This window comes from Botrytis porri (assembly GCF_014898465.1).
Source record: "Botrytis porri strain MUCL 3234 chromosome Unknown BPOR_013, whole genome shotgun sequence".
In the NCBI taxonomy this organism is placed as follows: Eukaryota; Fungi; Ascomycota; class Leotiomycetes; order Helotiales; family Sclerotiniaceae; genus Botrytis; species Botrytis porri.
Window position 1 is genome coordinate 368,977 of NW_024066087.1, and position 22,062 is coordinate 391,038.

The 22,062-nt window shown below is 40.1% G+C and overlaps 5 protein-coding genes across 5 annotated transcripts; 3 read left to right on the forward strand and 2 right to left on the reverse strand.

Annotated features, from left to right (window-relative positions):
• Positions 1 to 3,221: 3,221 nt before the first annotated feature.
• EAF01_009041 (uncharacterized protein) lies at positions 3,222 to 3,758 on the reverse strand (the record flags this gene model as incomplete). Its single annotated transcript, XM_038917297.1, has 1 exon — positions 3,222 to 3,758. One exon carries the CDS (start codon positions 3,756 to 3,758, stop codon positions 3,222 to 3,224), a length of 537 nt encoding a protein of 178 aa, XP_038766902.1.
• Positions 3,759 to 4,083: 325 nt separating this feature from the next.
• EAF01_009042 (uncharacterized protein) lies at positions 4,084 to 4,865 on the forward strand (the record flags this gene model as incomplete). Its single annotated transcript, XM_038917298.1, has 2 exons — positions 4,084 to 4,341; positions 4,443 to 4,865. 2 exons carry the CDS (start codon positions 4,084 to 4,086, stop codon positions 4,863 to 4,865), a joined length of 681 nt encoding a protein of 226 aa, XP_038766903.1.
• A 7,002-nt stretch (positions 4,866 to 11,867) lies between these two features.
• EAF01_009043 (uncharacterized protein) lies at positions 11,868 to 13,371 on the forward strand (the record flags this gene model as incomplete). Its single annotated transcript, XM_038917299.1, has 3 exons — positions 11,868 to 12,041; positions 12,097 to 12,200; positions 12,252 to 13,371. 3 exons carry the CDS (start codon positions 11,868 to 11,870, stop codon positions 13,369 to 13,371), a joined length of 1,398 nt encoding a protein of 465 aa, XP_038766904.1.
• Positions 13,372 to 18,522: 5,151 nt separating this feature from the next.
• On the reverse strand, positions 18,523 to 19,665 carry EAF01_009044 (uncharacterized protein; the record flags this gene model as incomplete). Its single annotated transcript, XM_038917300.1, has 1 exon — positions 18,523 to 19,665. The coding sequence occupies one exon, from the start codon at positions 19,663 to 19,665 to the stop codon at positions 18,523 to 18,525; it is 1,143 nt and encodes a 380-aa protein (XP_038766905.1).
• Positions 19,666 to 20,287: 622 nt separating this feature from the next.
• On the forward strand, positions 20,288 to 21,617 carry EAF01_009045 (uncharacterized protein; the record flags this gene model as incomplete). The annotated part of the gene is made up of 2 exons (XM_038917301.1): positions 20,288 to 20,395; positions 20,463 to 21,617. 2 exons carry the CDS (start codon positions 20,288 to 20,290, stop codon positions 21,615 to 21,617), a joined length of 1,263 nt encoding a protein of 420 aa, XP_038766906.1.
• Between the last annotated feature and the right edge of the window lie 445 nt (positions 21,618 to 22,062).

Here is a 22,062-nt window from a genome sequence, read left to right on the forward strand (position 1 = left end):
AAAGTATCAGTGTTGCGTCAATGGAGTACGACTAAGTGTACACGCATAATTTTCACAAGTGTGAGAATACACATATCTTCCATATAACTCCAATCAATCAACAACAATAGGCGTTCAATCCTCGTCATCTTCCCAAGTGGGACGGATAATGATACCGTGAAACAAAGAGTCTTTGACCTTCATCCTTCATTCATGCAATGCACACTTCTCTTTTCAAACACGTGGGAATCATCACGTGTGTTTCATTTACATGGGTTATTGGTCATCGAGACTCCAATCACATCTAGGAAGATTGGGAGAAGTAAAGCAGTATAATATACCTACCCACCTTTTCAAATCAGATATTGTTTGAATATCACGACGATTAAGAAATGTTTTGACTCTCTCCAATTTCCTGTTGAATTGACCGTGATAGTTTCGGTTTCTTCCAAACCTTCATATACATTCTGCCCGCATTCCAAAATGGATGTGTTCTCGCCATGGTTAAGGTTAATGAAGATCTTTAATTCTAGAATATCAATATCCAAACGTTTCAAGTCCCTGATCACATCATCTTAGTTAGCGTCTCTTCTTCAAAATTGCCCGAACTTCAAACATACCGTCTTCAAGCACAGACTTCGGCACTTACTTTCTAGACACCAAGCTCAATAGCTGTAGACCTATGTATCACGGATCGCTATGCGAGAAAAACAAACTCGATGTAAATGCGTTTGTTGTAAATGCTGAATGAGACGATGAGAAGTAAGTAAGTATTGGTGGGATCAGACTTGGATTCGGAAGATTATATTCGGGGTTTGGAATACCTATCTACCTAAGTACCTACTCACGGAGAGGTTTCAATGTACGCTATTATCTTTTTCTCTTGGGAGTTTTATTTTTCCTCAAAGATTCTTTTGAAAAGTCGATTTCTAGATTGAATTTGTATATGTTGCTATACTATACTATACTATACTATACTATAAACAAGCTGCAGACAGAATGTTGACATCGTATCAAGTGATCTGATAACATTTAAGTCGGGTACCCTATTTTGAAGCATGTAAAAAGATTATTTTAAAAAAAATAAAGCTTTTTATTTATACCACTTTTAAATATTGTTTAAATACTATGTTAAATTAAATCGAATATATTAGAAATTGTAAATTATCAGGATTTCTATTAAATCATTAAATTTCCAATTTTAAAATAATATTCTAAACAATTTATTCTAATTCAAACAGTACATATACTCTACTAAAATATTTAAGAATATTTGAATTATTCGATAAATGAATCCAACTAATAATTAATTCTAAATAATTCAAAAAAACGATCCGAATGTACCCTAATGATGTGATGTTCCTATTGATTTATTCATTCATATTCGATTGTAAATACGTAATATCGATACCTACACTTATATTCGTATAGCGGTGCAGCGAAAGTTTGGGGTGGGAGTCTTACTACTTACCTACCTACCTACTTATTTATCTACATAGCCAATTCACTAATCGTAAATGAAAATATAGTAAACAAATAGATGGTACGAAGATTACACAGTTTTTCCTTCTGAACAAGGCTCTCTCTTGGAATGTGATTGAAACTTCCCAATTAAAGAGAGTGGAGAATTACATTCCATTCCGGTAGACACAGGCATTCTTGGGAATTCTTGAGAAGTTGCGGAATATTGAGTTCCTTGATTTCTGATAGTCGATAAGTGTGTGTGTGAGTCTGTAAGTCAGTATGCAAGTAAGTGTTTATACTATATGATATGATATTGTTTGATATATTTGAAAATCAGGATTTATCTATTTATTCACTTGAACTCGAAACAAAACCAAAAAAATCGAATAAAAGAAAAGAATCGCGTGGAGATTGGAGTCGTGTGTTTACTGGACATACTGAACGGATATTGTTCTCGATCTTGAGATGCTAGATCGTTATATCGATTGGGAAATGTTTTCTTACATTGCAAGACTGATCCTCTCCTTCTTCTTCTGCTTTCATTGGTGCATATATCTTTAAGCGCAGTGCTTTCTCCGGTGAATGCATATCCTCCTTCATTGAATCTGTTACATGTACTCCGCAGTTGTAACAACAGTATCTGCGCTCGCGGTGTTGAGGGAGGGGATATGCATCGAGATAAGCTGGGGAGAGGATATGGGTTTGTGGGGGTGGATGGGAATAGGAATATGACGGCCGTGGTGAAGAGTATTCCGGGGGGTTTCGTGGGGACGGGGACGGGGACGGGGAGGGAGGGGGGTGGTGGAGAGTGCTGCTGCGTCGGTGGTGGGGAAATGGAGGGGGAAGGGGGAGTAGGTGGATTGTTTGGGGTGTGGTGGTGTGGTGGTGTGGTGGGGGGTATGGGATGGGTTAATGGGAATTATCGGGGTCGTTGGGTTTGTTGAATTTGTTCTTGAGGGGGGGTTGGGATAAGGAATCAGGACAATTATCATGGTGGTCAGTGGGAAGCGAGGAGGTGATGAGAGCACGAGGTTATGAATAGGGCTGGAGATGGGGAAGATATGAATGGCAATCGAAATAGAAATTAAGGAAGTCTGATGGATATAATAGTAATAAGTAAGTGATAGTAGATGCGTTACATCGGATTGGGAGATAATCTGATAACGAGGGGATAAATTGATAGATTATAAATTGTGAAGTTTAGAAGTGGGTTTTGAGTTAGGTGCTGGGGAACCGTTATGTGGAGGTGTGTGTTATGATTATGTGTTGGTATTTGAGTAGATGTGTAGAGTTACTGAACAAGAGGGAGATCAGGTTAAAGATGACGGATGAGGTTTGTGTAGTTGTCTGCTCCAGACAGATATATGAGTGATGGAACAGGGTTGTCGCTCTGAGCATCGCGTAGTTATACGAAATAGAGAAGCGAAGGATAAAGAGGTATAGTAGACGACTAACCTAAGCAAGGAACAAAATTCTCTATTGTTATTTTTAGCCCTTTCTTAATGTATCCGAAGTGTGCGCTTGAAAGATCTCTGCTTCCTATCAAGGCAGGCTTCTTTGAACGTAATGTCCTGGACGTAACAGCGAACCACGTAGTCATAATCGTACAGATTATCTCGTTCCTGTCTTTTGACTAGGAAAGGAAACCTGCCACCGTCAAATATCCATACCTCATCCCCAGGCTCGGTGTCTAGGTGGCCCAATCCCATCATGCCACTCTTTGTTACGAAAAACTTCTGGTTTTGCAACTGCGCGCACATTTTCTTTTCGTCCAGCCATTAGTTGCCTCTGCTTTCATTTTGAACAAAGTCGGCCACCTGGCGCAAGTCGTCCTCGTTGGGCCGTATTTTGAGCTTCTGCTCGCTATTTTGCATGGCACCACCGACCACGAGCCTATGGAAAGCCTTGTCCCTGAAGATTCCCAGTCGACTGTGGTTGCGTGCTAGGTCCATCCAATCCTCAAGCATCTGAGATATCACCACATTGGGTTTAGTTTCGAAGTATCCGTTGGATAAGCTGACGGGGGACAAGACATCTACGGTATCTATCATGATGCTCGTTAGTCCTAGCACATTGAAATGGGGCTGTGGGTCAGCTGCTGCTTCTAGCAGGGCTTGCTTGTCTACATCGTCTGATAGACAGGCACTATAGATCCATCCATTACCCCAACGCCGGTGATGCATGTCAACTCCATCCTTCACAGAGTCATTCAAATCCATCGCCCAGTTCGGTATATTCCTAGTCCGCTTGCCCCGCTCGACACGTGGGTCAACTGTTAGCACCTTCAGGCTATTCTCGACGAGGATTATGTCCATAGTAAACGCGCTGTATAGTTCTGCTACGCTTGTTTCGTAGCTGCATCTATCAGTGTTGGGCAGCTCAACGTTCGGATTCCAGAGCCCACGGAGGCCAATGGAGATGAGAGAATTCGGAGGATATATAAAAGCACGATTCTATCCATCGATAACAATATCATCACAACATTCATCTCAAAATCACAACAACTATTCACTAGCTGAGACATCTCAAACTACAACCTTACGAACCACACATATTCATATATATAAGAGTCATCTCTTCTCATACACAATTATTACGGACTAAACGAATCTACAAAATATCCTTTCCGATCCAACCAAAATGTCAAGTTCGAAAGAAGAATTAACCAAGGCAAGAATTGCAACGCTTGCCGAGCACGACAATGTTAAAAACTACGAGACACGTTGCACGAATGTCAAGAACAACGAGAAACTGCCACAGGTTGTGAGAGATTGGAAGGCGTTTGATACTTATAACGTCACGAAAGACAACAAGGAGGTGAAGAATTTCATAAGGGTCCGAGGTACAAAAGGTTCAGATAAAGATATTAAAAAGTTGAGAGATATTGAGGTTGTTAAGGTATTTGAGGAAGCAAGAAGAAGAGATGGATGAGCTCGCCCACGAGGAACACGCGGAAACGCACCGCGAGGCCAAGAAAGCTAAGAAGACAATGGAAAAAGAAACCCTTCAAGTGGTGCAATACAACATGGCTAGAAAGAGCTTGGAAGCTAATCAAGAGACAAATAAGGCCAAAAAAAAGTATCCCTCAACCTTCAGGCAGCTCAACAAGGAGCACGCAAAATCCATCCAATGCTGGCAATGGGAATAGTACGCAGAATAGGCCACGTGTAAGGGAGGATGTGAATAAACCTGATTTCTTCGCAGAAGATTTGCAAAGGCTTAGAAACCCACAGAATTTCTTTGGAGATCAATTACCGCCGGCAGTTGATAAACCTAACAACACACCAAGAGACGGATCAAGAGGAAGATCGAGAGACATGTCGAATTCCCAGACAGGTTCTGAGCCTCCAGCATCTACACCCAAAAAGGTTGAGCCCAAAATAAACAGTGGTAAGCATCGCGTACCAAGTCGCCATACCTAGCTCGAACGTAATTTTAAAGATGATGGCGTAGACGCAGTGATAAGCAAGGGGAAGTTTACAAGGTAGGATTTAGCATTGTTGGGAGACAGGGGAAAGAGACTGCGGGCTGGTCACTGGGAGTTTCGGTTTTTCGGTGTTTTGCATTTTTTCCTATGCTTTATTTTAGAATATAACTTAAGGTATCCTAAAAACATTGCGCAGTGTGATTTACAAGCTTTGGAGCCTGGCATACATCATCAGTGCATCCATCCATCGTGGAATATCTGCTTTTCCAATTTGTGATTTTCTGATTCTCGTGATACCGCATCACAGTGAAAATCAAAGGCAACACCCTCACCTCACACACCATAATCGTAATAAATCATTCTTATCACTTACACAAGTTTGAGGTACTCTCGAAATCTTCTTCTCCGACAGAACAAGAATCACCCTCTAAATAGAAACGTAGCATTTAGATAGGAACGAAATAACAAATGCTCATCGGAAGCGGCAGGCAGGATTAGCGTAATCAAACAAAGTAACCATGCTTGCTTTTCTTTTCTCCCCTCACTTCAGGATCATCTATGAAAATTCCGCAAATGAGATGTAACGGATTGCGACATCAATGAATCGATATGGATACCTGATGTATTCTCTGATGAGCCATCGTTATAAATCCCTTCCAATTCGATTAGTTGAACATGTGCTTAATAATTTTCTAGTCCTCCTACTCCGCGTGTTACACTTTACAGCCTTTGAAGCAATGCGATAGACATTATCAAATGTTACTTAGGATAACTGGCAAATGTCCCGAGAAGGGAAAAGAAAATGCGAGAGTAGTAAAGACGACACAAACCAAGTTAAATATCGTCCGAGAATTGAGAGACTGTCTCAACTGTGACAGTAGCTAAGACATTGAAGTAGTTCTGCGCTCACCTAGCCAGCCCTATATAGAACGGATGCAAATTCTCAACACACTTGGATTATTTAGATCCGCCGGCTTTCTTGGGAATCTTCCAGTACTGTAATGTCGAAATGGACCTGGGAGTCACCAGAACCCTTTGCCCTCTTCTAACTTCGAGGAAAGGTCAAATTGCCTTGGAAGGATGCCAATCAAAACAGAAAAACAAACATCCTTTTGCACATGAATGGATATGGGATTGTTTGAAACCCCATATTCTTTGAAACTTTCCCATGCTCATAGCTTCCAAGTCATATGAAAAGGATCCAATCAACTTGAAATGCTCCGATATATGACTTTTGTTGCAAATCTTCAAGTATGGAATTCCTCAGATTCCCCATGTTTTACATTAGGATCTCCATCTTCTCTCCAAACTTTCCCCATCAGAAAGTCCGCATATTGGGTAGCTATCATATTATTTAAAGGTGTGGAGTATCCTATCTCTTTCAGTCCTGAGTCGAGAGCTTCGGGGCAGCAAGTACTACTTGCACCATCGAAGGAATGGTTGAAATAGATTTTATGATATATTTGTGGAGACTTCAGTATACTTCCTGTGGAAAACGGTTACCGTATCTCCAGATGGGGATCAGAATCGAGGGATCAACGTCTCAACTAGTCCCAACGTATTCCGGTGAGACAAAACCCACTTAGGCTGATCAACCGTGCTTCGAACAGGTGGCTGAGAGACTTTCAAGCTCAATGGCACGACTGAAAGTTGTTAGAATAAAAGTATAATAACGAAAGAATCTTCAGATTTTCAGACTTGATTTGATATACTTGATCTCTTACATAGCCCCGACACTCGTAGGCACTGATCTGCAATAGCTTTGACTCTTCAAGTGCCGAAAGAAATGTGGAGACAGGAAATAGGAGGATCTTGACAGCAAAGCGTGATGGTTACTACGCCATGTAAGTTTTGTCATGATTATCTGATGGACAATCGATATATTTCCCTCTTCGATCTAGCGAAGTGTGTAGTAATAAGAAAATTGTATGAATATAGATCAGCCTTACCTTATTAACGTTGACGTTTTACTTCAGCCCACCACTTAGATCGTGCAATGTTCATGTACATCAAATGCTACAATTGCTTAGTACACTGTCATATTTCCTTAGCCTTGGGGTTTTAGGCACCATGAAAGACGGTGGAGGATCCACTGGTCTCGAGTGTTATCATCTGTAGCCAGAATTGCCACAGACGCAAGCAATAACACACAATGGCTACACAAGATATAGAATCTATAGCCAATATCGCCTACAAGAATAGAATATGAGAACGATGATTACGAGCTGGACCATGGATGAGATATCACGTGATATGCCAAGCAGGTCTCCGCTCTTGGGCGAAAGCAGTGGGCACACGATTGGATGGTTCGTATCTTGGTAGTCTTGATTGTTAAGAGAGGAGAATCAATAGGGGAATTGATTCCTGAGCTGAATAAATCGATCACCCTACTTTCGGGCCACCCCTATTTTAGGCCACCCTTTTATATCAAAAATCGCTTTTTTAGTCTATTAATATCTCTATCAATATATAATCTAATTTAATAAAAATTTGAATATATATAATTTAAACTATTTTAAATTTATTTTTAAATTTTTAAATTTTTAGGAATTTTCTATATTGAGATCCAGACCTTTAAAATATTGATTTTTAAATTTATATAAGAATTGTATATAAATTTAAAACTTTTATAAAATCTTTAATAACTTTTTAATAATAATTATTAAAAGAAAACTATATATTATTTTGAAAGTTTTGAACTTAAATCTATATAGAAATTAAAAAAAATTAAAAAATAATAATAAATATAGAGATATAGTATATAGTGAGTTTAGAGTAATATAAATAATCTCTATAATTTTGAGGGTATTTTTTTAAATATTTATTTATAGGAAATTTTCTTTTTTTTTCTGAATTCTTTAAAATAAATATATTATAAATTTATAATAAAATTTTATAGTTTATTTTTAATAATTTTTATTAAAAAGTTATTAAAGATTTTATAAAAGTTTCAAATTTATATGTAATTTTCATACAAATTTAAAAATCGATATTTTGAAGCTTTAGATCTCAATATAAAAAAATCTTAAAAATTTAAAAACTTCAAATTAAATTCAAAACGATCTAAATTATATATATGTAAATTTTTAATAAATTCTATTTATAAATAAAAGAGTTAAAAATTCCATTTTTGGTGTAAAAAGTGGCCTAAAAGGGGGGTGGCTTGAAAGTAGGGTACCCGACTTACAGTGTTGTGGCTATGCCCTTTTTAATTTCATCCAGCGCAAGTTCATTCAGCGCTTGGCATTTCTTGATACAAACTCGAGACGCGTACTCCAGTCGAGGCGATGCAATGCATGCTTGTAAAGTGACCTGGGATACGGTATACGATAAATGGAATGCGATATACGATACGCGAAGTTTTTGTTTTCGGTGCCAAGGATTCCTATTGGAGGTAGGATGAGCTGGATGAGCCACTGGGCGTGAGGGCGATGTTTGATAGGAAGGCTGCTTTACAACGCATATGGATACTGGTTGCTGGTGGTGTGAGAGTCTTACAATGTATGTACCGGTAGTAGAATTGCGTCTTTGGTTTGAGCTCAAAGATAACGAACGATCTACGGACCTGAAACGCGGCACGACGCTGTCAATATGATCATATCACTGTGCGGGGAAGCATTCAGAGGTTTCCTCGTCTCTCTAGAGACTCGGACAGCAATCTACTGTAAACGTTCGTACAGAGGTCCACATTAAACTATATATATATCTTTAGTAATTGATTTGTAATTGATTTGTAATATTGAAAGATTAAAGGTAACTTATGTATTAACGTGGTTCATTACCATATAGGTCATATCAGCATATAGGCCACTTCGAAAATATACTAAAATTAAGAGTTTTTTAATATTTATATTTTAATAATTAATTATTATATTTACAAAAAAGAATTATGAAAGATTATAATAAAAATGAAATATTTATAATATTTAGATTTTTTAAAAATAATTTATTTTAGTTTGAAATTGTTATACTTTATATTATAAAAAATCTTTTTATTAATGATTTTAATAATAATTAAAATTTTGAAAAAAGAATTAGATTTTTTAAATTATTAAAAAATTAGGTTTTATATGAAAGGTTTTTAGAAAATTCTATTTACTAATGAATGAAGTATATACTTACGTATAAACGAATTTTATATATAAAATAAAGTAACTTATATACTAATAAATTACATTAGATTAGTTTTAATATATCTACTCTATACTATCCTCATTTAAATCAGTGATTGATATATATAACTATTATATTTATATAAATGAATTTATTATACATGAATTCTTATATTAATTTATTACAAGAATCGCTCTGTTTATTAGAAAGCGATGATTAGACTAAGAATGGCGGGGAAACGTTAAATACAGAAAAGGGTTTGATCTTCAGACGGATGCAGATTGTCGCATCCAGTTAATTTGTATAGATTGATATGAAAGTACCTCAGCCTCCTCCTCCTCATCAATCGTCAACCTTATTCGACGGCGCTAGTGGAAATCATGTCGGTAGACGGGATTTGCTCACTTCCGACGGTTCTTTTCCCAAAACGAGACAAGTTGCTCAAAGAGGACATCACCGCACTTTCGTCAACGATGTGCGCGATTTGTTTCGATGGAGAATTTTATCTAGTTGCCATGAGGAAGAGAACGGCATCCGATCAATTTTGTGCTCCGTGGGGGGCCTTTCAATCGTTTGCACTGTCTAACGCATGGATTTTGCTGCATGCCCTTTGGCTGTAATAGAAAAGTTTCTGTTGATGGATTAGGTTTAGAAGAAGATAAATTATATTATGATAAGAAATAGTACCGGTATGCCCTTGAATTTCGATTTTGGGAGCGGGGACACGGTAAACTGGAAATTCTGATCACGTTTTTGGAGTTGTGGGCGTGGGAGATGACTTTATGAAAGTTAGTTTATATGCTAGGTACCCGTGCATATCAACAGTCCGATCGGATGGTCTAAATCATAATTGGGAACGATCTAACGAATGAATAAATAGTAACAGAGCAAAGGAATCTAGCATCTGGAAAACGCGATTAGTCTATACTAGCAGTTATGAATAGAACCGTCAGGAGCTCTAGGCAAGTCTAGCTAATTAGCTCCGGCTAAGTTCCTCTTCGTGCTAGTGATCGTGCGTTGCTCTGTTGGCGCTGTGTCAATGATATATAAACTTTCGGAGTGTTCTCACGTTGATGGGAGGGAAAAGATAGCATTGGACGGAACGATTGAGTCTCTCGAGGCGCTGTTTGTCGAGACTGTATGGTCAGTAGGAACACTGTAGTCAGTAGCTTGATAGACAATCTCACGATCCCATGAAGTTCACTAGATTTAGCTCTGTCCATACGAGCGGAGACCCGATCGGAATGTGAACCGGTTATTACGGACTTTTATGATTTTCCATGAAAATTCTTGAAGGAGCGCTCCACTGTACTCTGTGTGATGCACCGTGGTTGGATACTAAGATGTGTCAGCCCTGTAAGAATGACATTTATGCGTGTAACGAAGAGAAAATTGAACCAAAATTACCAAGTATATTTCGTCGGATATTAGGATATAAGGATATATTTCAAAGTGGTTATGCAACTTAAACTTGATTACCCACTGATCAATTATCAAGCCGTTGCACTTGCACTTCGTAGATGTTTTGTCATCATCGACCATCATATCATGGTCAATGCTTGATGGAAGGGAGATTGAGATGGCGTCTTGGATCTTTTGGATTTTCCAGAGATGTCAATTTTATGTTCTATCTCTAGGGACCTACTTCCGGATATTTCAAGTCTTCACGGGTGAGGGTGGATTTGAGGTCGGCTCGAGGTGGGATGGGATAAACGATAGATTCGGTGCTTACGAGATCACAGTATCATCGCTGTGTCCAGAGTAGATATAGATTCTCCTTCGAGAATGAATCTAATACGTTCAGATGAGGAGACTAAAGCAGCAATACTCCATTTCTTATTGCAAGTCTAACCTTATGCTATCCCTAGTCGTTCAAGAGTCAACTTTGACTGCGGTGACATGTACGAAGTCACAATTTAGGGTTTCAAGTTTCCCTTTAGTCGAATTCATGTATCTATCTATGCCCAACTGATTTTCTTGATGATAATGATGATGTAAGTAAAATTACGATGGACGATGTATATAGTCCCATTGAAAACACGCCCTATTGGTCTTAATGCATACATACATTCTTACTTACCATGCAAAATTGGTACAACCAATGCAAAATGCCCCGTCCTGTGTGGCTATCGTGAACCTTTGTTTTTTCTCACCCCTTCACCCCTTCATTCCAACATCTTGGAGTGATGCGAGAAGCGAAAAATACAATTTCATTTCCGTCTCCATACATCAATGTTGACACCGAGTTACGTCCAACACCCATCCTAGGAATCTCATCCGTCCCCAACGTCGAACCTGAATACACGAAATGTCCATATCCCGCAATCCATTCGATGCCCCCAATCTTGAATCGACTCTCCGGAGTGTAGGAGCTTGGGAAAACCCATGCATGATTACTTATTTGACTTTATTTGACTGCGCGGACTTAAGCACTCAATCCGATTGACTGGGATCCCAAGAGTGAGTCTAGGACTTATCAGCAAGGGGACGCACCTTCTTTTTCCACCGGACCACCTCACATAATCAAAAATATCACCCGCCGTATCGGTCGACGGGTATAAGGTTTCCTTCCAGGTCCGCCATTAGATATCCAAAGGCGTCTAGTAGCACTTGGGGTTCCCATTTTTAATTATTTTCATATAATTAACGGTCGACCTTTCCAAGTGATACATACTCTGTAGTATATTACCACGCATAATCCCACATCTGCATTGCATGTCTTTTCCATCTTACAAATCTTTAAGTTCAGACGTACTCAGTACTCGGTAGTATCTTGTTAGTTTCTATACTCTCATAAAAGATTTCCATAGCTTTCTTCTGGAAACATCTCTACCGTTCGAAATCCCACATTGATGACCACTCAACTTGGAATCCCCATTTCAAGATGACTAATTCCGACGAAATAAATCAGCCCAAGGGCTCCAAACATGTGGCTCGAAAGCGCAAGAGAGAGAGTAAATCCAGTGGACAATCGGTTCCTACATCTCCCAATGAAGCTGGCAAACGACATAAACGAGCGACGAGAGCATGTGAGCGTTGTCGCAACAAGAAGATAAAAGTACGTACATCATCGTATGGAGACATTTGTCTTTCAAGTTCTAATCATGCGACAGTGCGATATTGAACGTGATATTGCTTGCAATGCGTGTGTCGATGCCAATGTGATATGCGAGTCAGGCAATGGAAAGCACACGGAAATCAAAAAGTATCCTCCAGGGTGAGTCACTTTCTACCGTCGTTCAAAACGGCATCTGACATGTAAACTCAGATACACTGAGTGTTTAGAACATAGTAACCAGGCCATGATACTTGTAACCGACAAGCTCTGGCGTATGGTCAAAAATAGAGAGGAATGGACTTTTGCAGAGCCTAGAATGAAGGATGGAGGGAAAGGACCTGTCGTCATACATGATATAGCTCAGGCACTCGGATGTATACGCAATGCACCCGGACTTCCAGAAAACTTCATCGAGGACGCCCCAGCTCTCTTAGCTCGATTATCAGCAGAATCTTTAGCAGAAGAGAGGTCGCAACTCGAACCAGGGATCCAGACTGAAGCCACCAGGTCTAGCGAAGGGGCAGCTTCACCAGAATCCATCGAGGAAGAAACTTCCCCAGCAACTCCACCAACATTCTCCAAATGGATACCTTCTCTACCGATTTATCAGTCAGACCCATTTACTTCTCTACCCAAGACACATTGTAGTTTAAATGAGCCTTCTATTCAACCCCAGCAGCAATCAGTAACCCAGGATCGAAAACTAGACAACTCTAGAATGTCACATGGACCCGCGATTAAGTCAGCAAGTACGACGAACCAATTTTCAAACGTCAACGTGCTTGTAGGAAACATGATGAACGACTCATCAAAGTTTCCGGCGAGGGAATCATTCAGCAATCGAAACACCGCGATTGTGGACGTCCGTCGAGCGCCTGGATTAAAGATACAGCCACAGCCTTATAATTCCCAAGAGCAACCAGTGTTATCTGCCTCGTCTACAGTATCATCGTTCTCTACTACACGTCACACAAACTCGCCACTGCAGTCTATAAACTCCACATTCTCGCCTGTTTATCAGGCAAGCACACCACTATCATATTCTGGACATTCTAATCAACTTCACGCATCATCGTCTTCATCGCCGTATCTTTCTCACTTGCAAAAAGATCCATGTCTCTCCCCTAGTCCAGCTCTTGACGACTTTTCGAATCCACAATTCTACGACCCCGACATGTTGTTATTTAATACCCAAGGTGCGGGCAACTCTTTCGACGAAGCATCGTACTTGACCTCGAATGAACTCATGTTTGGCTCGGGTTTCGATGAACCGGTCGGGGACTTTTCATCTGTAGATGAATCTTACCGCCAGGATCTGTCCAATTACTAAATCGATGGGTGTTTTTCCAAGGCGAAACGGTTTGCGATTTCCAAAGTAATTTTTCGCGGAGGGTTTTCTAGTAATCACCGGTATCTACTGTGTTTACCATGGGAACGGTTTCACCATCACTTTATCATGGTTTAAGACGGAATGTTTAACAAGGTCATGATTCTTTGATTAAGGAGTTATAGGAACAGGGATATATACCAGGGCGTTATTCATTGGTTGAATGTGTGGGATAATGGATTGACTTTTGAACGATAGACGACATGTATATTTTAGAGTTGCGGCAAAGCGACCATGTGGACTTGGATACTTGATCAAATCTAATAGACGATCCTTCATCCTCTCCATCTCTCGGTGGTAATGTGTTGGACTCGAAAAACGTGATGTGAGTTGTTGATCTCTCTAACATGGAATTTTGGCAATAGAGTGGAGCTACGTCCAGTGAGTCGGGTCTTTACTCTGTCCCAGGATATATCTATATCTATATCTATATCTATGTTACAGCTATATCCATATCTATATCTATATTTATGTTATAGCTATATCTATATCCATGTTATATCTATATCAATATCAATATCAATCTCAATCTCAAAGATTCGGTCCCCGAAGAAAGTTTCCGGTTACAAGGATCCGATGTAAGATTACACTCCCCTCGACTCCTGTCTTGAAGTGGGAAATCGCCAGTACTTCGTACAGAGTCGATACCCCATGAAAGCTTACATGTGCAAACGCATTCCGCGATGATAATCATGTCAAGAAGGTTGATTTAACTCGCGGATCTAGCATGTTTAGGACGTTGTCGAATACCAATCAGAAGCCGACGGTGCGGAGTTTATGCACGTCCGGCGCAGACCAGGATGTGAACGTCTAAGGTTACGGGAAAGTCCACTGGGATTCTGTGAAGTTCCCAAATGTCCAGCGATGGGTGAGTAAGCTTTTGTTTATCTTTTTTTTTTTTTTTTTTTTTGACATAACTTACTGTAACTTTTATTAGTGCTCGCGCGCGGGTTGATCGAAGTCCGTTCTAGTTTTGACAGTCATTTTAATTTTACCGTAGTTATGAGCTTGCGGAGGGTTTTCGGACAGAAATGTCTTTTTTCCTCTCCGTGACTCATTGTGAGTAATTATGAAAAGACTGTTATAAATCTAGATCCTCCACTCCGCTCTATCCGTTTGATCCATTGCCTAGGTAAAAATCAATACATCATATGATCTTTGATATTAGAATTTAGAATTTAGACTTTAGAATGTAGAATGTAGAATGTAGAATTTAGAATTTAGAGTTTAGAATTTAGAATTTACAAACCACGAATTACCAATTACCATTACATCAGCTGTCAAAATATGCTCCTGACCCTGGTTCAGTGCGGGATTTACCTTACCTACAGAGTACACTGTATGGAATTACATCCATGGGCGTGGAGAGAGCGTAAACGTCAATTCAATCCAAGATTCGACACATTGCGAAGAAAGCAAGAAGGGAGTGCCGCATTACCGGTCGGATATGCTATTTGATGTGATGAACTACCATGGAACAAGTTTCTTAGGTAGATCCATCCATCCTCTGCACATTTCTTCACATCCGCGGATACACTCGTAATGTGGATAGGTATGATGGTTATGATAGTTACTCGAAACAAAAACAAAAATGTGGCTTTTATCAGATGATTTTCCAGATTCATTTTCAATGGATGGATATGCGATTTCTGATAGGTTCTGCATCTGCGGCGCACATTAACGTATAGTTTACGACGTATTCGTATAGTTACTCGTACGTACGCATTGTTCAACGTGTTGATTACCCTTTTGAGCATAGATCATACAGAGATTACCGACACAGCACGGAGTACTGTACCTGGGTATGTGTGCGACGAGTAAGATGATAATATCAATTAACACATGGACGAATCCTGAAAGCCTCCACGTCGGGCCCGAGTACGGAGACTAGAATCCGAGAAAGGTACCGCTCGGAGGGGTTTTAGTGTTATTCTTGTTTTTCACACGCCGTTCGGACTTGGGATGGATGGATGGATGGATGGATGGATGGATGGATGGGATGAGAGGCGCTGAATGGCATGGTGCACACACCTTCAACACCTAGGTATGCATGCACCCGCCGAACGAGTCATCCTAATATATCGAACCATTGTCTAAATCTTACATGCTGACGTTACTGTATCCTAAGATTACTCTCTGATATGTAGAAAATGGGTTTTTACGCTTGATAATCCCTGCAGCGGATCAAGTGTAAACGCAACCAAAATCTATGTTTACGTGATCGGGGGAGTAGTGTTCCCGAGAAACGATTTGTGCAGATCTAGTTCCCAAAGTTGCGGAAGGAGGGGACGCTGTTCTAATTCTGGTGAAAGTTCATACTAGGTACATATACCTATCGTCCTCTGGGATTTTCTTCTGGAGACGAGATGAGATGTAAGGTCCAGCCTTATTCAGGGACCACACATATTTTCATGTGCCGCTAATATGCTGCGGGGAATGTGGCAGAAGAGGTGGAAGCCGAGTGATTAAGTGCTGATGACTCGGGTCTATCATATCCGAGTCTACCTACGTGAGATGGTTGTTGGAATTATTTGTTTCTACAATATACATATTGTAGGTATCTGATCTGACCACTTTACCATACTGAGATGATGCTTGGTAATAACATGACTCTGCTTCGTTTGATATAGGATTGCGTACGCTGTAAGCATACAAGTGTTATGTTTCAGTTGCTATCAGCATGCATAATGATCATCGGGATTATAGAACCGACAAGTTCGTAGTCTGTCAGCTTCATTTCCAGATACTTTGCTATGGTTTGGAATCAATGGATGGATGGCATGGTGACAATCTGTCTACTGAATATCTAGGATGCTCGGGTAGAAAGACGCATTTAACACATAAAACAGGATGTTCATATCATATCTAGTACATGCGCTTGTAATGCTTGGCTATTGTTAAGGTGTAGGAGATGGAAATTCGGAGATTACTCTAATAATTTTCTCCGGAAGGAAGGAAGTACCTACCTTTCTTTACAATTTGTACTGTATGCGGAGCGGGGTTTTGAGGATGATTGTTCGGCTTTTGTTACAGTATCCTTCTCCGAGAGAAATTTCTCCTTGGAAAAGGTTGTTTCGATATTACCGCTTTGGTTGTCTAGGCTCTTTTGTTGGTTTCCAATTCTTGGAGAATGTTTAGCGTAGTCAACGTCGCGATTTACTGAATGGTGTTGTGAGGAGAAGCTGCGAATACTTTTGCTCGAGTTACAAGTAGGTGGTTAGGGTAGGCTGCCTCAACACATACTCTTTCTTTTAGTCCTAATGGCTCACCTGAGAGCTTTCGCAATTTTCCTTTTCATCACACAAGTGCTTGATGTTATGTGTGACGATCTATTTTTCTGTCAATACCTCAAAGAAGCAGTCTTCATGAAATGGCAACTAGAGTGTCAATCAACTAAGAAAATGCTGTGCTAGTCTAGCTTTTTGATGTCCTTCGAAGTATATCGAAGTATTGATATTCCCTGATCAAACCAGCTTACTTTTCGATTCCTCTCTGATAATACAAGAAATCGAACATCGGTTCACGACCACAGTATATTCAATTGTTCAAACTACAGTCTGATATAAACCATCCCCAAGTGTTGATTCTTCCAGAATACTTTTTTTTGTTCTACAAGCAAGCTCTTTATTCTCAGGCAAGATAAGATCAATATTCGAGAATGGATTAGCAATCAAATATCTCTTTTCCTCAAAATAAAGTCTAAACCATCGGGTACACTTATTAGGTTCAATATGAATATTCAATAAATTTCTAATTCAATTATTACAAATTATTATCAATCAAAATTTGGTTTCATATTGTGTTCAGATCACAATCAAATATTGACGGTTGAAACATTTGATTCAATAATCTAATCGAATATATTTGATTCAATAAATTTCACTACCAACTGAACGTCATTATAATCAAATCATAATATTTGTCAGATTAGTTCTAATATTTTAGATTAGAGACTAGGTCAAATAAAAAAAAATTGATTCGAACGAGCCCTAATTAAGCGACTCCGTTACTTATTTAAGATATAAAAGATGAATATAATCCTTAATCTAATCTATTACAACTTATTCTTATTATTTCCTATTCAAAGTAATCAAATGTCGTAGCTATTCTCCATGATGATTTATTAATGAGAAATGTTTTATTAATGAAGAGAAATCTAAATATTGAGATAATCTTTTAATGTAAAATTATTATAAGATTATTTTCTCATCACGATAAGCTGTTATCTTAATATTAGGTGTATATATACTTGAAAATTCTGCTATCAAATCTCGACATTTAGCTTGTTTCTTTCTTTCTTCTCAACTCATCTAGTTTTCTCATCATTCATAATGTATATATTTATAGTGATGAATAGTTGTTTGTCGATTCTTAGATCTTGAAATCGATAGACCGGCTCGAGTATAAGGTTATGATTCTGAGAAATGTAATCTGTTATAGTAATCGATCTACTGTTAGCTATGATGGAATTCGTTGATTTCGTCTGTTTTGATAATCGTCGGATATCTTGATGATATCGATAGTAAGGATTTCTCTCAAGCCCCGGTTCCTAATCGCTGTAAGCTATGATATACTCATCTAATTACCGCTTCTAATTATTATCAAGAGAGGGTGCACATTTAAATGTATATGGGAAAGGCGAAAGATCGCTTCACAAGGCTACGCTACGGTGCACGATGATCCGGATGCTTCAGCTACTACTGTATTTTGGGTGAATATGCAAAGGTTGCGAGGGTGTTATTGAAGATGGAGAGAAGGATGGATTTGGAGAAAGGCAATATAGTTGAAGAGATGGCTTTGGGTATTGCGGGGAGAAGGTGATGAGGAAGTCATCGCTTTGTTGGAGGAGAGAGGGGTGAGGATGAGTAGGGAAAGGTTGCAGGGGTAGAAATAGTTTACAGTACAGTCTGACGATAAGTTCTCTGTGTTGATGTCATTTCATGGGATAAATTGGATTGGGCACTAAATACTAACACGCAGAATGTTGAATGTTGAAAGCTTTTTCAAAATAGACCGCTACTCAAGTATTCGACGAAAGAGACCGAATGAGAACATACCAGACTCAAGTGAGAATACTCTCCCACATACCCCCAACTAAAAATACATAATCGCCATTTTTCCCAGCTCAGGATTCCGAACAACAGTCTTGATTCCCTCATCCCACTGCTCAATCGAGAATTCACCCACAATTTCCATGCCGCCCTCTTTTCCCAGTTTCAACAATCCGCTTTCAACAAGTTTGATAAGTCCTTTTACATCTTCCCTCTCATACATATACTGACCCCGAATCGTAAGATTCTTCATAACCGCCATCATATACGAAATATCAACATCATTAGTCGTGACTCCCATTAATGACGCTCTCCCATAATCTCTCAATGACATCAAACACGCCCTGATATGACTCGAACCATTTGCCTCCTGGGGTGATAAATCCAGATACGCATCAACCGGGCCCAAAGTTTTGATTCTCGCGAGATCTTCCTCGTAATTGCCAGTTGTCTGTACAATCTCAACGCGTCGATTCCCCGCGGCAAGTTTCTGCAATTTTGACAAACTCCTACTCACAGCAACAACACGTGCACCCATCGCTAACGCTACTTCCACCGCAGCGCTACTAAACAATCCGGTGGCAGGAGCCACAATAACCGTTTCTCCAGCTTTAAGATCGATTCCTCGAAAACCACCATAAGCTACCATATACCGCGCGAGAATCGACAGATCCCCAAGCGAATAACCCAGACCTCCTTCTGCTTGACTCCCCAAGAGACGCTTCTCATCCAACGCATAAACATTTTCCAGCGGGGTTTTCACATATTCCGCTAGCGAGCCATCACGCCAAACCTCGATGAGTTTTTGCGCGGGGGGATCGTGTCCGAATACCCCGATACCCCAGAGGATTTTCACATCCGGGTTATCCCGTCCGCGAACAAAAGGCTCGATAGCTACTAGCTGGCCGATGCATAATGTGGTGGTGTCGGGACCGATGGCTGCGATGCGTCCGATGGCTCGACTGCCTGGGATAAAGGGGGTGGGTGCGTATAGGTAGGGCATTTTTCCATCGAGTAGATCTTGAATGCTGGGCTCGATGCTTAGAGCGAGGACTTGGACGATGAGACTTCCGGGATCGGGGTGGGGTGTAGGAAGAGTTTTGAGGGTGAGAGGTTGGCCTTGGGCTTTGGCGTAGAGGGCACGCATGGTGGGTGGAAAGGGAGAATCTTTTGTTATTGAAGCCATAATAAGTTTATGTGTGAGATCTGAGATCAATGAAGCAGAGGATATTGTTTGTTTGTTTGTTTATTTGTTTATTTTTCCAACGAGCCCGAACAGATGTTTATATATTGTCATTCGTAGACAATAACTCACTTCCCTTTCACATTGTCGCGCGCGACATTTGAATTCGATAACTCCGTATATGAAGCATCGGGGTTACATGCTCACGATCCCTTAACTCCATTATTCGCGTTGACCAAGAGTCGTTTCATCATCTCACGGTATACTTTTCAATCTTCAAAATTGACGTGAAGATGTATGTAGGTATGTATGTAATCCTCAAAGATATAAATCAGGATTAGTCTGAAGATTTCCCGCTAACGCCGCATGATCTAGGCGATATACAGACTAGCGAGGTGAATGAATACGGTGTGTGGTTAGCGTGTACACCAGAAGTGGGGCAGAATGAGGGGTGTATCCATCTCCGTCATTCTGAAGCTTTATCTTCCCCTTCATCTACTCGCTTATATTTCCTTTCGTCGTATATTTTGATTTCTTCTGCTTGTTGATACGAGTGTATAGACATAAACGACACAATGAGATTGTGATATGGTTGCTTGAAATACTTCCACAACTAGCCAATATCATGCCTATCAAGACACAAACCAACATTAAGGAAGATAGCCAACGAAAGCGGAGGGTCCATAAAAAGTCGCGAGAGGGTTGTCGGAATTGCAAGCTGCGGAGAGTTAAGGTGAGATATTTCCCATGGGTATTGGTCTAGTACATTTGACTTTGACTGACAACACGAGATTCCTTAGTGTGACGAGACAAGACCGCATTGTTTGAAGTGTAAAGATTATGGATATGCATGTAATTATGACTCTAAAACACCAGATCTGGAATTGATATATTCCAAAACTTCTCAATCGCAAATTGAACCTGGACAATCCTCATGGTCTATCAATTCTACATCATCTCGACAGATGACCAGTATCCCTACCACCTTAGAACCATTCTGCGTTATCGGCGATGACATCTCATTATTTGAACTCGATAGACAGAATCTCCATCGACTAGATCGCTTTCGTTATCGAACCGTCATCACTCTTGGAACACCCACTGCCGCAGGAATATTCCACGAATTCGCCATCTCAATGGCCTATGATCACCCCTTCCTAATGCACGCACTCCAAACCCTGACTGCCTGCCACGACCGCTATCTAACCCACCACCACGCACCATCATCGCGACGCACATCCACAGAAGCCTACCACCTATCCCGAGCCGCTTCCCTCTTCAACCAAAAACTCTGCGCGCCAATCGCAAACCACGATAAAGATGCCTTGTGGGCCACCGCAGCCCTCCTCGGAATCGTAGCCGTCTCATCAATCGAAGCATCCTCCCCCTCCGAAGCATGGCCTCTCACCTCATCCGCAGAAACCGATACCGATCTCGACTGGCTACGCATGAGCGAATCGAAAACCGTCATATTCGAACTCACAAACCCTATGCGCAAAGAAAGCATATTTCACATCCTATCCATCGAATACAACAACGCGCACTACAAACGCGATGGGAATCTCGATTTCTCATCTCTCCCGATCCATTTTATCAAACTCTTTGATTTACACGAGCATTCGACCGTGCTTAATAATCCCTATTATCTCACCCTCATATCTCTCCAGCGTATCCTCAATATCGAATGTAATCGCTCAGCCATGTTATCTTTTCTCGGGGTTTTAACTAGTATGTCACCTGAATACAAAATTCTTCTGAAGATGAAAGATCCCAAAGCTTTGCTTCTACTTTCGTATTGGTATGCGAAAGTCTGGAGAATGGTATGGTGGGTAGAACGTAGAGCGGTTTTGGAATGTCAGGCGATTTGTATCTATTTGGATAGATATCACGGCGACGATTTGTTGATTCGGGAATTAATGTTGTTCCCAAAGCGAGAGTGTGGTTTACTTGGTTAGGGGGAGTTAGTGGTGAGATAGATAGTATAGATGTGAGGAATGAAGATTGAGGCCAAATGGTCTGGCTTTACATTTGCTTTCGATTTTGCTGCAAGTCTCTAGTTAGTCAAAATCAAATAACCAAACGAGTCTCAGAAACTTTTTCTGAGTTATGTGCCTGGTACCAATCAAGAAGTGCATTATAGGGCGCGATAGAAGGAGACAATACAAATAGAAATAGAAATGAGGAATAAAAACCGAAACCAAAACATTCTGACTTTACATTTACTTTCAATTATATCGAAATAATCATAATTAACCAAATCCAAATAATCAAACAATTCCCAGAACCTTTTCCAAGTTATATGCCTGTATACCAATCAAGAAGTGCATTGCAGGGCGCGACATCAAGGGAGGCTAGAATGAACCAGATCTTATTCTAGATCGCACTTGCATTCGATGTATT